General features: G+C 47.5%; 1 protein-coding gene across 2 annotated transcripts in view; it reads left to right on the top strand.

Moving 5' to 3' along the window:
* The window catches only part of LOC144767841 (CD209 antigen-like protein C), a 175,349-nt gene that overhangs the window by 74,038 nt on the left and 84,298 nt on the right, over window positions 1–17,013 (top strand). For both annotated transcript variants that reach the window (XM_078651204.1, XM_078651205.1), the window contains exon 4: window positions 3,578–3,732. In XM_078651204.1, the coding sequence (XP_078507330.1) occupies window positions 3,578–3,732 (155 nt within the window). The remainder of the gene's footprint in view (window positions 1–3,577; window positions 3,733–17,013) is intronic.

Raw genomic sequence — 17,013 nt, forward strand, 5'->3', positions numbered from 1 at the left:
ATAAGTAAAGCCTGTTTAAATCGAGATGGTACCCTGCCGCTGATTAGAGAAGCATTTAGTGCGGGAAGAATATTCTGAGGTATGGCTAGGCCTATGTCCTTATATATGTGTGGGGGGCAAACATCATCAGGAGAACCTGATTGAACTCGGTTAAAGAGTTCGGACAGCATTTTAGCATCAATCGGTGGAAAAGCCTCGAGCGTAGAAGGGTTAAAAAAAGAATCATCCAAAGGAAGTGGGGCTGGAGAGTTGATTATGCATTGTTTTATGTCCAAAATTTTACTGATAAAGAAAGAATTTAAAGAGTCGCACCATGCTTGGGTAGGGACCACCGAGGGGACCGTTCTGTCGCTGTCGCAGAGCTCATTCACCATCTTAAAGATGTCTTTGGATTTATTTTGTGAGTGTGTGATGAGCTCAGAAAAGTAAGTTGTTTTCTGTGCCAGGATGGATTTCTGGTAGGCCTTGCGAGCAGCACAGTAGGTCACCCTATCCTGTTGGGAATAGTTGGTCCTCCAGGTCCTTTCTTTCTTACGAACTTCTAGTTTTTGCGCCTGAAGTTGTGGGGTAAACCATCTGTGAGTATTGCTAGCGCGAGACCGAGGGGGCCTGACCCAGGGGGCATGGATGTCTGCAGCCCCTGTGATCCACTGTGAGATAGATTCCTCCATGGCATCCGGATGTTCTGAAACCGGAGGTAAAGTTGCAAATAGCGAGTCTAGAAACTCCGGAGAGCTAATGCTTTTCCATTTTCTTATTTTCCCCATTTTCTAAGGCTTCTGGACCTTATTACTACTGACCGTCAAGGCAAACTGTATTAGATGGTGATCCGACCAGATACAAGGCTCCACAACCAGATTAGATAGAGTAAGGTTGTAGGACCAGATCTGGTCGAGGCTATGGCCTTTACGGTGAGTAGGGGAGTGGATATGCTGCTGCAGATTAAGGTCAACAAGAAGATCTTTTAATTCCCCTGCCTGAGCATCCAAGTCCATAGCGTCAAACCAAAAATTAAAATCCCCTACTAGAAGGGTTTTGGAATAGGTAGTTACTAATGGGGCAAGTTGTTCCGCTAAGGCGGAGGGAAACATGGGCATGGAAGAGGGGGGACGGTAAATCAGAACAGTAAGGATGGCTCCGCAGTCCGTATCAATTTTAAAAACAATGTTTTCAACGCCAGGTAGGATAAGTGAAGGCAGCAACAAAGGTGTAAAAGATTTTTTTAAAATAACTGCGACACCGCCGCCTTTTTTTCCTGGCGGACGGTTGACTGAGTGAATGTGATAGTCGCCGGGGAGTGTGGCCAGGATGTCGGGAAGAGAGTCCTGGGTTAACCAGGTTTCTGCCAGTAATAATAGATCGGGTTTTTGTTCTGTCAGTAATAAGAATAGATCTATTTGGTGTTGTACCGTTGAACGTGTGTTTAAAAACAGGCAGTAAAAGGTTTTTTCGATAGTGGTAGTCACAATTTTATGAACTTGTGGGGCAGTATCCGGGAGTAGCTCAAGGTCCACAGGAGTACACTTAGCAATGCCATAAGAAATAGTACGTTTAAGCACATGTGCAGCTATGGTGGGGCATTGATGGTCAAGAGGTCTTAGGGCCATAAGTTGTAGGCCTGAGTAAAGATATTTTTGGGCATGGTGACTGGCCACTGGCTCCGGACGCTCGCGGACGAGCTTACCTTATGCGCACCTTCGGCGCGCCCGCTGCGCTCCCGGAAGCACATGGCCTAATAAGCACTGCCTCTGTGGGGAGACTAGACCGCTAATTCCGGTCTATCCACTCCCAAGAAGGCGCCTCCCCTCCACGCTAACGGCACCAGCCGCGGTGGTAGGGCGAGATTACAGGTAATGTGAAGCGGTAATTGCAATTAGTATAAGTGCAAAATAAGGAATAAGTAAAAACTAGTAGTACACTTTAAAATTTTACAAATGCGCAGCCAACATTGCAATCATGCCAGCGCCAATACAAAGTGCAGGATAATAAGCACGATATCAACAGAGTGATTTTAGATGCAGCGTTCCGACCAACAGACCTCCAGGCACTGCCACTACCTGGAAAGCCTCCTGGATGGCGCTGTAGCTGGCAGAGGGCAGCGTCAGCCTGCAGCATCTGCTATTTATGCCCTGACACTCATTTAAAAAAATATATATAAATGAAATAATGGGCTGGTGTTTAAAACAAAAGTTCCCCATCGTCCATCCCAAGTAAATACCTTTGGAGCTCAGTTGCCTACATTACAATATCTTAATAAATGTGCCAGTGAGTCTTTCAGTGGTTTGCACACCTTCTAACCCATAAAATCATGATCCGTGTATGTATTGTTTGCCACTTTTCTTGTTTGGGTCACTACCCTACTCTTACAGTTGATTGTATGCGAGATGCGGTGCCACTTCGGGTGTCAGTAGTTTAGACCAAAATAAGTAGAGTATTTTACCCAAATTTATGTTCACATGCCTTGTTTACATTGGAGGACATAAACTGGAAGCCTCACAAGGCATCTCCTGGCTGCTCAGCTCAGACTGCCCTCCCTCTCCCACCGCCTCCTCCTCCCAGTTCCCAGTGGTCAGCAGCCCGGCCATCTCTGGAGCCCCCCTCATAGCTGTGTCTGCCCTACTGACATCCAGAGCTAATTTAAAAATCAGACAAATAAGCACTGATGATGGCATGTTTCTGCTGTCAGCCAGGATGTTCTGACATTTAAGCAAAACACAACCCACACAATGAGTGGACAGGCAAGCAGCCTGACAGATGCAGCCTTCTCCCACTGTGGCAGGGACAGCTGTGACTGGTCCTTCCTTGTCTGAAAATGGCATTGGGCTGTGCAGCACGGCACCTGCTCTGCCCTACGCCAAAGTGAAAGCGCAGGAATGCACCGTATTTAAGCAATAACATTCAATCCTGTCCTTTCTGGGTCTGCTGGTGCCATTTTGGCAGCCTAGCGCCAACATATGCACCCTTGCAGCATGTGCAAGGGACCCTCAGTTGCCAGCAGGATTCTTTTTGTGCAGGAAGTGGTACCTTCTTGCACAAAAACAATCCTATTAGGCACTTTCCTCTTTCCATGTGTGCTGCAGAATAAAGCACATATGCAAACAGGAAAAAAACTAGAAGAAATTAACATATTTCGCCTTGTTACACCTCACCTCAGGAGGCATATGGATTTGACACTAGCCCAGGTCTACATCACTTTGTAAATCAGGGGCAGCATGAAATTCCATAGGTGTTGTGACGGAAAACCCATGGCAACGCCTATGGAATGCCTCCCGGGTGCACAGGAAGGTGATGCAGCAATTTGCCCATTCATTACTCGTGATTTATGAGGCCACACAAGGTGGCTTTGCGTGGCTTCCTAAATATTTATGAGAGCGTTGCGTCAAGCATGTACCTCTTTACGTGGTGCACAAGTGATTGTTCTGCAGCTCCGCCCACTCTATGTGCATACATGTTTATGAGTAAAGCCTATACAGCATCCTCTCAAAAGCTTGTTGCATCTATGACTCTCACACCCTCTGATCTCTATCTCTCTCACTCTCTCTCTCTCTCTCTCTCTCTCTCTCTCTCTGTTCCCCAGTGGCGCCTGTATGCAAGCTTTGTCCCAGCGGGTGGTTGCTGACACGCGGGAGATGTTACTTCTTCTCTGAAGCCCAGTGGTCCTGGGAGGCCAGCCAGGAGCACTGCCGGAAGCAGGAGTCGGACCTTCTCACTATTCAGCATGAAAATGAGATGGTAATGTGTGAATTCCACATTTTGGTCATTATTTCGTTTTTGGTATGTAAAATTAGTCTGCCTTTGAAATGAAAGCGTAGGAAACCGAACGTACATCAGTGGTGGCTCCTCCGCCAAAGCGGAGGAGCAACGACCCACTGCTCTTTGAGCAGTGGAAAAAGTCAAAGTAAAATGATAATAGCACAATGTTATTATCAATTTATTTTTCCGTACTGAAGCAGGTTTACAAGGCGGAGCAGGGCTGTGCTGTCGTCACAGCCAGCCGGGGAAGTTTGCTTGTGCATGACAGTTTGGCTGGCCATCTTAGCCTGCCCACACCGTCATGCGCACTATGCAGGTTCTCCACCTGGCTGTATTGCACAGCTTGGGTGGAGAACATGCACACGCGCCCACTCCCTGTTTGAGTTCTGAACCGTGGCTCGCAGACCAATCACGAAGCTGCTGTTATGCTGACAGCAATGTCATGATTGGCTTAGAGGACCCTGTATGTGCTTCTGGCAGGAACAGAAGAGGACAGAGACGAGGCGGCAGCCAGGTAAGTCACTTTATTTGATTTTATTTTTTAGCCCCTGCACTACTCGGTGGCAGCCGCCACTGATTTACATAAGCTTCCTTTTATGGGCTCAGACATGGTCGAGCCCGCAGGTTAAAATTTCAAGGCTGCAGGACAGGGACAGGGACAGGTTCAGGTGCTTCTTCTTTGAACTAGAGTGAATGGCTCGCTGTAACATACCTACCAAAATTGTACTTCCTTTACTGAAACAAGGGATTCTGCAGGTGCTTAATTTGTAGTAAAATAAGTGCTAGGGCCCTCTTCGGGAGTTTACTGCAGCTTGCACCACCCATTCCTCATGCCAGTGATGTCAATAACCGTACTAACTCATCTAAATCCATCACACTCCTACAAGTGTGTCAACCCTGACTATTCTAGGCCCTCAAGGCTATAAGAATGGCTTGGGTAGAAAGTATTCATAATTTTTTTAATGTTAATTTATTAAATAAATCACTGTTGTTGTACTCATCTCTTAATTAGACAAACATTGCCATCATGTGGCAGAGCATCATAAGTACCGGTGTTGATGATTAGGTGCTGGTGCCGAGCACCAGTAACCACCTACTCAAATTAAGCATTTAGTACATTCAGATGTTTCACAGCAACAAAAGCATTTGCAAGTCTGTGGATATGGGAGGTATCCCTACGTGAACTTCCAATGTTTTTCCCAGGAAGTTTTATGTGGATTCAAACGGATTGGATAAACAACAATCAACACAAAAAAAGGACTGCGATGCAATATTAGAGCGACCATCCCTAGAATGCCGGTAAGGTTGTCACTGATATCATTATGGGTAGTGCAGCATAAGAGGTCTGGGTAGAGAGTAAATAAGAGGGGTCTTGTGTAGTTTAGGGGTAAACATGGTATGACAACACAAATGATAAAATCCAGGTAAAACGTGGACAAATTTAAGGCCATATGTAACACATTTTCTCATAGACACAGACTTGGTAAAACCCCTTGATATATCTGGCCCTTATTTCCAAAGAAACCCCCCACAGTGGTGGGTGGATCTGGTCGGTTCAGAGAGCAACTTCATCTCAACATGTCAAAGCTCTGGAACACCATAAACATTCTAATAGACTGCAAAGCATAAAAGAAACAGTATAACAGTAAAGACACCATATAACATTAAATAAACATGCATAATGAGTAATTAACACAGATATCATTAAATGGATCAATATTACAGCAGGCGTGAGCCAAGAACCAACAGAGTGACCCGAAGACAAATGAGAGGGTGAGAGTAAACTACCTTGGGTCATATTTATTAAAAAATGAGTTATAATTTACAACTTAGGTCAACATAAAACACCCCTCAAGAAGAACCTCTCCAAATAACTATGTTTAAAAAAATAAAACATTCTATAAATTTATTTTGCTCACGATCCGCCCCAGCGCAGGAGACGAGCACCCACTTGAGAAAGAAGCAAATTCTGGATTATCGCGTCTGATGGTTTCTTCACCCCGTCATTTGTAAAGTTTCTTTCATTTTTGCTTCTTCTTCGTACACCCTAAAATGATTCTTTGGATGCTATACAATGTTCAAAGGAGTGCTCACTCCAGAAATACAGAAATAGAGGATGTTCAGTATTACACTCACCAGTTTCATAGCACAAATGGGTTTCAGTTTATATTTAAAAAAGAAACTCTGCACTAAATGTATTATGGTGAAATCAATTAGAAACCATTTTGGCAGAGAGAAAGCGAAATCTATGTCCGCATTTTCTATCCTTTCACTTGAAACAGATTAAATGAAGATCTTTTACAGAGATACAACCAATTGTTCATTGATCATCCATCAGTGTTTAAAATTGAATATAGCCTGAGTCATTTTATCTATTGTAGCCAACGGGTTTCGTTCTTTTTGAACTTCTTCAGGTCTTCACACATTATGTGCTCTCATCAGTTCCATTAAGATGTTCATTGTCAGGTCACCAGTTTTTAAATCATACTGTGTGGTCTATCTCTATCCTCCTCTACTGTGGAGTTATAAATTTGTCTGCATCATATCATGCTCTCACAGTTCAAAAAGAGATACAGTTACGGTTTACACCTGTTAAAAAGCTATATGGTCGTCTTCAATAAATAAGGGGGGTTGCTGTGCCAAGCCAAATATCTCTTACCTCTGCTAGGCCACCATGTTGTTGAGGCTGCAACGTTGCTGTATTCTTTCCTCACAATCCAGTCACTCCTTAGGCATAATGAATTATTAATTTAATACAGAGTAATCATAAAATGACGCCCTATAACACATCTGTGCTGTAAATGAGACAAACCCCTTCAGATTAAGAATACAATTTGTACTTATAAAGAAAGCATTGAAATCAAAAAAAGTGCTTCAAAATACATCTTTCTTAATAGGTTCTGTTATAGATCTTCCATATGAGACACCTGGACACACTTTCCAGGTTAAATCCCTCAAAAAGTCTTTCTAGAAGCTCCTGGAGCTCATGGTGGACAATCATTTATTATTCCCACTGCCACAGACCTACAGTAGGAGGGGTGCGTGATTAGGGGTTGCATCACCCCATCAGACACTGGAATGAAATCCCTCAATATCCAAAATCCGAAGCTTCTGTAATAACAGCCTCAAAGGATTCTTCTTGTCATGGAAACTGTGCTTTGTAGGTAGACAATGTTCCCACTTGTGTTGGCATCTGGAGTGTCGAAGAGGGTTGCTGCACAATCATCCGCGTGCCAGGTGGTAATGCCCGCATTATGTCCTGGTGAAGAAGGGCATTGATGGAGTGTTGTGGACCCTGCAACATTTGGGGTACCTACTGCTCCGCTTTAGGTTTGGTAAATGTTACCAGTTAAACCTCTGGGCAGGTTACTCCGTTCTCCTACTCCACTGACGTGAAAAAGCATACGCAAAGCAAGTAGGTTTCACTGATGAGGCCTACTGCCTTTCAAATATTGCTTAGAAAAGAGAGTGCAACAAATTCCATCTTACATGCAGAAAAATGCTGTCAGTTTGGGCACACTGTCGGCAGCACACATTATGCTGTGTTCCTACCTCCAGAATATAATTCTACTGCTAACAGAGAATACTATTGATGTGCAGATAGAGGTTTTGTCATGACTAAATTAGAAACAGTTCTTATGAATAGGGATAATGTGGACGATCACTAATGGGCAGTTTAGGGACAGGAACAATTATTAACATGATCATAAACATTTACGAATTTTGACTGTAGGAGAGTAGGGTCTGCAATCCTATGATCACCCAGATTTTTGCTTTTTGTTTCACTGGTTTACGACTTTCCCTGGCTGTGGGCCTGCTAATCAGACCCACAGCCTAGCTGTTCTCTCTATTCCAAATTGTACCCAGGTACTGAATTGGCACTGGGCCCTCTCTAAGTCCCTGTACCCAGGGCTGAGGTGCACCCAGAAGTCTCCCAGGGGCTGCAGCATGTATTATGCCACCCCTGGGCTGACTAACTAAACAGACACAACTGGCTGCTTGACAGCTGGGGAAAGGTGGTGTAATCACCCTTTGCTTTAGATATAGTATACCTACATCTAAACCTAAATGGACACACAGTTCTCCTATCAGTCACTCCTATGGCAGGCCTTAACAATCCTGAAGGCAGAGTGCTTGGAATTGTGCGAGATGGTGCTCTGGCATGAGCTGAGCCTGTCTGCGGCTTTCGGGACCTATCCCTTAGCCGTTTCCATGATATCCCATACCATATACTCTTAAGTGCATTATAATCCTCGCGGTTATATGCCAACTCTGGTATCGCTTTATCAAAACATGTCGAGTAAGGTGTCATACGAATTGGAATACTACAGCCTTGCCAATTCTGGCGACGGGGTTAGCATTCCACCCTTCTAGAGGGACACGACATGTATGTTGTTATTGTTGTTATTGTTATTTTTGATTTATAACGCGCTCAATCACCTACAGGCCTCTAAGCGCTTGGGAATCGATGGTAAACAACAACTTTGACAATACAGAGGCCTCCACTTTGCCTAAGTGGCTCAAAGGGCTCTCCTAAATAGCAACGTTTTCAACCCCTTTCTGAAACGTAGGAGGTTTCCTTCCTTACGTAGTGGCTCAGGTAATGTGTTCCATAGATGAGGAACCAGCACCGAAAAAGCTCTTCCTCCCTTGGTGGCAAGTTTGTAACGAGGGCACACCAGTAGCTGAGAGTTTGAGGATCTAAGGGCTCTCTTTGGGCTATACACTGCCAGACGATCTTTAATGTATGCGGGCGCCATGCCATAAATGGCTTTATGGGCTATGCACAGGTTTTTAAATTCCACTCGCTCCTTGATAGGGAGCCAGTGGAGACTCTGTAGCAGGGGGGATGCTTTAGTACGTCTTGGCAGTCTGAAGATAAGACGAGCAGCATCATTCATCACCACCTGTAGCCTATTTGTCAGGGTTTTTGGTAACCTGTAACCCCGGTTAAAGTCAGACAGAGCCTTAGCTCCACAAAATGGATGCTGCCACCGAGACACAAGTCTGCCCTCCTGCTGCTGGGAGTCCTCCCAGAGCAGGAGGCAAGGACAAAGGGTTTCCTGCCAGGGGCGGTGCCAGCACCGTCCCAGACAGGGTTTTGTGTATTCTAGGTAGGCAGGGCTTTAGAGGAAGGTGACTGCAAGTGGCACCCCGGTGCTCACTGTGCATAGGCCGGCTTGAACCAGTTCCAGGGGCACACCAGACCCTGAGCTGGGGAAAGCCCGCCAAAGGAGAGGGGTGTAACCACCCCCTTCCTGGTCCCACACATAGGGCAGGACCTATTCGCGTGCCAGCCCCCTTTTTCAGGATAAAAGTAGGAGCAGGCCCCCTTCCAAATTAGATCAATCTTTGAATCCTGAACCGACCTTCTACACGAAGAACTCAAGACTCTTCTCAAGATTTTCTCCCTTGTGACTAAGGAGTAGTCACCCTGCAGCAGCAGGCACCAACCAAGCATCGCGGTTTGTTGCCAGTCTCTCCTTCGGATCAAGACTGCTCCAGCACGACGAGAACCGGCTTCCCTGGCACCTCTGACCTCAACCTACATCATCAGCCCAGCTGTGATCCGTGGGTGCGACGAGACCTCGAGGGACCGGCCATCTTCAGAACTGCACGACGCTTGTCCAGCACAACCACCGAGTGACCCTCGACTGAGTGCTTTGGGGTAAGAGAAGCCCCGACCCTGAGCAGCTCCAGCACCGAAGTTCAGCCCCCCTGCATCCACGAGATCTGCGTGGGGCCCTTCTGCTCCTTGCTGCTCACCGCGTTGTCCCGGTCACTTGCCCGTTGGCTAGTGGCCCTTTTACGACGCTCCACGATGACAACTACTGCTGGTCTGGTTGCTCCAGACTAGCCCTTGCTCCTCTCCAAAAGAGGAGCCCCCTGGACCCTCCTGGTCCACTCAAGACGCCATTTTAGGTCCAGCGCGTGGGCCTTGCATTTGCCAAGACTTGTTGCCCAATCCTGGGTCCAGCGACGTCGACAGCAAGTACCTTCGTGGGACAGCTCGCACCTCCATCCTGGTCGCCGACAACGCCTCCTGGTCCGAGAGACTGCAGAGCCCAGCAGCGCCCACTCACCTGGTCGAGGTGACTTCGCCCGGTGCCACTCTGGTGCCCACTTAATCACTGGCTAGTGATTCAGAACTTGGTCCCCTCTGCTTACAGGTATCCTTCTTCACCGATCCAGGCTTGGATCTCCACGAACTTTCTTCACTGGCCGCCTGCCAGCAACTTCTTTCTTCAGGCTCCTGGTCCGTCAACGTGGGTTTCCGACGCAACTTGAACCCTATGCAGCTGCAGCCCCTGGGCTAGGTAAACTGAGTACCCCGGTGCTCCAGCATAGTCCAACACTCTAAGTGTTCGGATCCACTCCCGTTTTCGTCCCACCTAGTCGGGTTCGCCCGAGAACAGTAACTTTGCAACTGCTAGCATTCCTAGACTTGTTCCCGCATTACGCGTGAGAGTTCCCACTCTGCACACGGCGTCCCTAGGCCTCCTGCTTCTAATCTAAGGGTTCAGCATTGTAGGCCTAGCGTTTCTACAGTCTAGAAAAGTATTACTTACCTGCTAGTAATTTCGCATTCCACTTGTATAGTATATGGTTTTTCGTGCCCCTCGGGCATTTGTGTAAATTGTGCGACTTTAAGTATTTTTATAAGAGTTTTGTTGTGTGCTTAGCTCCCTGTCTCATAAAGAGCCAGGGTAGTCTTGTTATAAATAAATATACAGTTTATTTTCATAACAACTTGTGTGGTGTCCTTTAACTTGGTGTTCAAGGGGTAATGTGATGGTGAAACAGCTGGCTTAACACGCCCTCCAGAGTCTTAGCCTTAGACTGCTCGTATCCATGCTACTAGGATAGCTGGTCTATAAGGTTGACTTACAACCAAACATCAATAAGGGTTGTTTGGACTGATACATAGTGATCACTAGAATAGTGAGCACTGCATATCAGGCCAACTTCTCACATTGGTGAGCAGCGGTTGGGATTTGAGCTTGCTGTTGTTTTACCACACGTATCCTAAGAATATCATTGAAAGATCACATAAGTACTGAGGTACATATAACTTAGCTTAGAATACTCTGAGTTCTACTGAACCAGCTGTTATAGCTCCTAGGGCCTAGCACACCCTAAACTACAACTCTAGCAAGGGATCAGTAGGTAAACATATAGTGTAGGTAAGTGCACCACTTACACCTCACTAGAAAAGCATGTCTACCCAGGGAGAGTCTACTGAGACCCCCCTTGTGGTTATTGACCCTCCACAGGTCAAATCAAGATATGCAGCTCTCAGTTTCCAGGAGATGAGACAAGTGTGTACCTCCAGGAAACTGAAACAGGGGTCTAACCCCACCATTCCCTTTCTGATAGGTCTCTTAGAGACATATGATGCGAGAAAGATTTCTCAGCTAGATGGGAATATGCCAGCCTTAGAGGGTACCTCTGGGGATCCAGACCTCCCCAACACTGCAAATGCAGTTGAGGAGGAGGAACTCGAGGAGCTCTCTGGGGATGAGGTAGACAAAGGTCTTGAGGTAGTCAGAAGGCTAACTAGGGCCAACTTAGACTTACTTGGGCTAGGATCTGGGGGACCCCCAGTACTGACCCGAAGTGGGCCTAACCTTGGAGTTAGGAGAGATAGATCTCTTTCTAGGGACTCCAATAGATCTCTGCACTCTAATGCCTCTTCTCAGAGGAGAAGGAACTCTCCCCAGAGGAGATTGACTTCCCCTCAGAGGATTGAGCATGAAGCTAGAATGCGACAGGCTGCTCTGAGGATTGAAAGGGAAGAACTTGCCCTGGCCAAAGAAAAGCTTGCCTTTGCTAGAGAGCAGCAGATGAGTGGGATAGTTCCCACTGGTGGCAGCAATCTCCCAAGAGATAGAGAGAAGGGTTTAGATACTAAACACCTGACAATAATAGTGCCCCCCTTTAAACAAGGGGATGACATCCAGAAATGGATGGCTGCTTTGGAGAGGGCCTGCACTGTGCAGTGCATTCCCCAGAGTCAGTGGGCAGCTATACTGTGGCTCTCCTTTGATGGTAAAGGTAGAGATAAGCTCCTCACTACTAGAGTTGAGGATGCTAACAATTACCAGGTCCTGAAAAACACACTGGTTGATGGGTTTGGCTTAACAACTGAGCAGTACAGGTTGCTGTTCAGAGACACCCAGAAAACACAGTCTCAGAACTGGTCTGACTTTGTGGATTGTGCCACTAAGGCTTTGGAGGGCTGGTTGCTGGGTAGCAAGGTTACAGATTACACAGGATTGTATAATCTTATAATGAGAGAACAGATTTTAAATAACTGTCAGAACCAGTTGTTGCACCAGCACCTTGTTGATTCAGATCTGACCTCTCCCCAAGAATTGGGAAAGAAGGCAGACAAATGGGTCAGAACAAGGATCAAGCAGAACCAGACTCAGAACCAGGGTGGTCAGAAGAAAGCAGACCAGAAGGGTAATAACAAGAGTGAACAAAATGACCAGAAGTCTTCAACAGGTCCCCAACAAACCAAAGAGGGTGGGGGTCAGGCTTCACAGCAGAAAAAGAAGACTCCAGAAGGCCAGTCAAAAAGGTGGTGCCAGTACTGTAAAAGTAAGTCTCACTGGTTTAGTGAGTGCACCAAAAGAGGAGGGCAAACTCCTACCACTACAGCCCCTAAGGCAACTGCACCCCCTAGTACAGCCAGTAGTGGTAGTGCACCTCCCAAGGCATTAGTTGGGTTAACCTTGGGAACTGAGGGGTCTGACAACTTAGTTGGCACACTCACTCAGGCTGTCCTTGTCTGTACAGGAGATGTGGATATATCCCCTGACACAAGTCCCAATACTTTGGGCAAATACAGGCAGACACCTTTAATAAATGGAGAGATGGCTCAAGCCTACAGGGACACTTGTGCCAGTGTCACCATGGTGACACCACACTTTGTGGACCCTGGACAAATCATGCTAGGTACAGATTACCTAGTGACCAATGCTAGCAATGTCACTACCAACCATAGTATGGCAATTGTTAGTTTCTCCTGGGGAGGGGTAAGTGGCCAAAAGAAAGTTGTGGTTAGTTCAGACCTCCCAGTTGATTGTTTGTTGGGCAATGATTTGGAAACATCCCTATGGTCAGAAGTGGAGCAGAGGACTCACATGGAAATGTTAGGCTTGCCAGCACATGTCCTTGCTGTGACTAGGTCACAGGCCAAAAGATGCCCCACTGAACAGGTGCTGGATCCTGGAATAATGGACCAGACACCTTCCAAGAAGAGGAGCAGTAGGGTTAAGGCATTGCCTTCCCCCTTGCCCCAGGTTGAGGATCAAGCCTCTGAGGAAGCTGATCTCCAGGAACTGAGGGAAACTTAGCCTAAAGAGCTTGAACCTGATCAGGTTGAGTTTCTGGGCTCAGGGGGACCCTCCAGGGAAGACCTGGGGAAGGCACAGTTAGACTGTCCCTCCCTTGAACACCTCAGACAGCAGGCTGCTGCTGAGGCTGCAGGGAATGCCACAGGTACCCACAAGGTATACTGGGATGATGGACTCCTGTACACTGAGTCAAGAGACCCCAAGCCTGGCATGACCAGGAGGCTGGTTATCCCCTTGTCTCAGAGAGGTTTCCTTCTTACCTTGGCCCATGAAATTCACCTTGCAGGTCACTTAGGTCAGACAAAGACGTGGGACAGGCTTGTCTCACACTTTCACTGGCCCCACATGAATGAAGATACCAAGGAGTTTTGTCGCTCCTGTGACACCTGCCAAGCCAGTGGCAAATCAGGTGGTCAAACAAAGGCCCCCCTCATACCACTACCTGTGGTGGGGGTACCCTTTGAGAGAGTGGGGATTGACATTGTTGGTCCAATGGAACCCCAGACAGCATCAGGGCACACGTTTATACTGGTGGTGGTGGATCATGCCACCAGGTATCCTGAAGCTATACCACTTAGGACCACTACAGCACCTGTGGTGGCAAGAGCCCTAATTGGAGTGTTCTCCAGAGTGGGTTTCCCTAAGGAGGTCGTCTCTGACAGAGGTGCAAACTTTATGTCAGGATATCTGACTGCAATGTGGAAGGAATGTGGTGTTAACTACAAGTTCACCACACCCTATCACCCACAGTGCAATGGGCTTGTTGAAAGATTTAACAGGACCCTGAAAGGGATGATTCATGGATTACCTGAACCTCTTAGGAGAAGATGGGATATCCTGATCCCCTGCCTCTTGTTTGCTTACAGAGAGGTCCCACAGAAGGGGGTTGGCTACAGCCCTTTTGAGCTTCTGTTTGGGCATCCTGTAAGAGGACCCCTTTGTTTGGTAAAGGAAGGATGGGAGAGACCTCTCAAAAAGCCTGGAACAAACATTGTGGACTATGTACTTGGTCTCCGCTCCAGGATGGCTGATTATATGGAAAAGGCATCTGAAAACCTTAAGGTCAGCCAAGAACTCCAAAAAGCTTGGCATGACCAAAAGGCTGTCCTGACTGTGTACAAGCCTGGACAGAAAGTGTGGGTGCTGGAGCCTGTGGCCCCAGCAGCACTCAAAGACAAATGGTCTGGGCCCCACACCATCATTGAGCAAAAGGGAGAGGTCACCTACCTGGTGGACCTTGGAACTCCCAGGAGCCCCCTCAGGGTGCTCCATGTCAACAGGCTCAAGGCATATGTCAACAGGAAGGACATGGGCTTGCTCATGGCCACAGATGAGGGACAGGAGGAAGAGAGTGACCCTCTCCCAGACCTGCTCACTCAGAATCCTGATGATGGATCAGTGGATGGCGTTGTCTTTTGTGGCAGCCTCTCTGAACATCAGCAACAGGATTGTAGACAAGTTCTGCAATCCTTCAGACATATGTTCTCTCTGACACCCAGCCAAACTGATTGGTGTACCCATGAAGTTGACACTGGAGACAGTCTGCCTGTCAAGAGTAAAATCTACAGACAGCCTGATCATGTCAGAGACTGCATCAAGACAGAGGTGCAGAAAATGTTGGAGCTGGGAGTCATTGAGCCCTCAGATAGCCCTTGGGCTAGCCCAGTAGTTCTAGTGCCAAAGCCTCACACCCAGGGTGGTAAGAAAGAGATGAGGTTTTGCGTAGACTACAGAGGCCTCAATGCAGTCACTAAGACTGATGCCCACCCAATACCAAGAGCAGATGAACTTATAGATAGATTGGCTTCTGCCAACTACTTAAGTACATTTGATTTGACAGCTGGGTATTGGCAAATCAGGTTAGCTGAGGAGGCCAAACCCAAGACAGCATTTTCTACCCCTGGTGGGCATTATCAATTTGTGGTAATGCCCTTTGGTTTGAAAAATGTACCTGCCACCTTCCAAAGGTTGGTGAATCAAGTCCTCACTGGGCTGGATGACTTCTGTGCAGCTTATCTTGACGATATTGCTGTCTTTAGCTCCACCTGGGAGGATCACCTGGTCCACCTGAGGAAAGTGTTAGAGGCCCTGCAAAAGGCAGGCCTCACTATCAAGGCCACTAAGTGCCAGATAGGGCAGACACAGGTTGTATACCTGGGCCACCTTGTGGGTGGAGGCCAGGTTCAGCCATTGGAGAGCAAGATACAGGCCATCAAGGACTGGGCTCCTCCAACCACCCAGACTCAGGTTCGAGCTTTCTTGGGCCTGACTGGTTACTATAGGAAATTTGTCAGAAATTATGGGTCCATTGTGACCCCCCTTAATGACCTGACAAGTAAAAAGATGCCAAAGAAAGTTCAGTGGGCAACAGCCTGTCAAAAGGCATTCAATGACCTAAAGCAGGCCATGTGCACAGCACCTATCCTAAAGAGTCCAGACTACTCCAAGCCATTCATTGTCCAAACAGATGCTTCTGAGTTGGGTGTGGGAGCTGTTCTATCTCAACTGAATTTTGATGGTAATGACCAGCCCATTGCTTTTATTAGCAGAAGGCTGACCCCCAGAGAGAAAAATTGGTCAGCTATTGAGAGGGAGGCCTTTGCTGTGGTTTGGGCCCTGAAGAAGCTGAGGTCATACTTGTTTGGCACTCACTTCAGAATTCAGACCGACCATAAGCCCCTCTTGTGGCTAAATCAGATGAAGGGTGAAAACCCCAAACTACTTAGGTGGTCCATTTCCCTACAGGGGATGGATTTTACAGTGGAGCATAGACCTGGCACTGATCATGGCAATGCAGATGGGCTCTCCAGGTATTTCCACTTAGAGCAAGAAGACTCACCTGGTCAAGGTTAGTTTATTGTCCCAAAGTTTGGGGTGGGGGTCATGTAGGAGAGTAGGGTCTGCAATCCTATGATCACCCAGATTTTTGCTTTTTGTTTCACTGGTTTACGACTTTCCCTGGCTGTGGGCCTGCTAATCAGACCCACAGCCTAGCTGTTCTCTCTATTCCAAATTGTACCCAGGTACTGAATTGGCACTGGGCCCTCTCTAAGTCCCTGTACCCAGGGCTGAGGTGCACCCAGAAGTCTCCCAGGGGCTGCAGCATGTATTATGCCACCCCTGGGCTGACTAACTAAACAGACACAACTGGCTGCTTGACAGCTGGGGCAAGGTGGTGTAATCACCCTTTGCTTTAGATATAGTATACCTATATCTAAACCTAAATGGACACACAGATCTCCTATCAGTCACTCCTATGGCAGGCCTTAACAATCCTGAAGGCAGAGTGCTTGGATTTGTGCGAGATGGTGCTCTGGCATGAGCTGAGCCTGTCTGCGGCTTTCGGGACCTATCCCTTAGCCGTTTCCATGATATCGCATACCATATACTCTTAAGTGCATTATAATCCTCGCGGTTATATGCCAACTCTGGTATCGCTTTATCAAAACATGTCGAGTAAGGTGTCATACGAATTGGAATACTAACCCCTCGCCAATTCTGGCGACGGGGTTAGCATTCCACCCTTCTAGAGGGACACGACATGTATGTAACCTATAACCCCGGTTAAAGTCAGACAGAGCCTTAGCTCCACAAAATAGATGCTGCCACCGAGACACAAGTCTGCCCTCCTGCTGCTGGGAGTCCTCCCAGAGCAGGAGGCAAGGACAAAGGGTTTCCTGCCAGGGGCGGTGCCAGCACCGTCCCAGACAGGGTTTTGTGTATTCTAGGTAGGCAGGGCGTTAGAGGAAGGTGACTGCAAGTGGCACCCCGGTGCTCACTGTGCATAGGCCGGCTTGAACCAGTTCCAGGGGCACACCAGACCCTGAGCTGGGGAAAGCCCACCAAAGGAGAGGGGTGTAACCACCCCCTTCCTGGTCCCCACCATAGGGCAGGACTT

This window comes from Lissotriton helveticus, chromosome 7, assembly GCF_964261635.1.
Source record: "Lissotriton helveticus chromosome 7, aLisHel1.1, whole genome shotgun sequence".
Taxonomy (NCBI): Eukaryota; Metazoa; Chordata; class Amphibia; order Caudata; family Salamandridae; genus Lissotriton; species Lissotriton helveticus.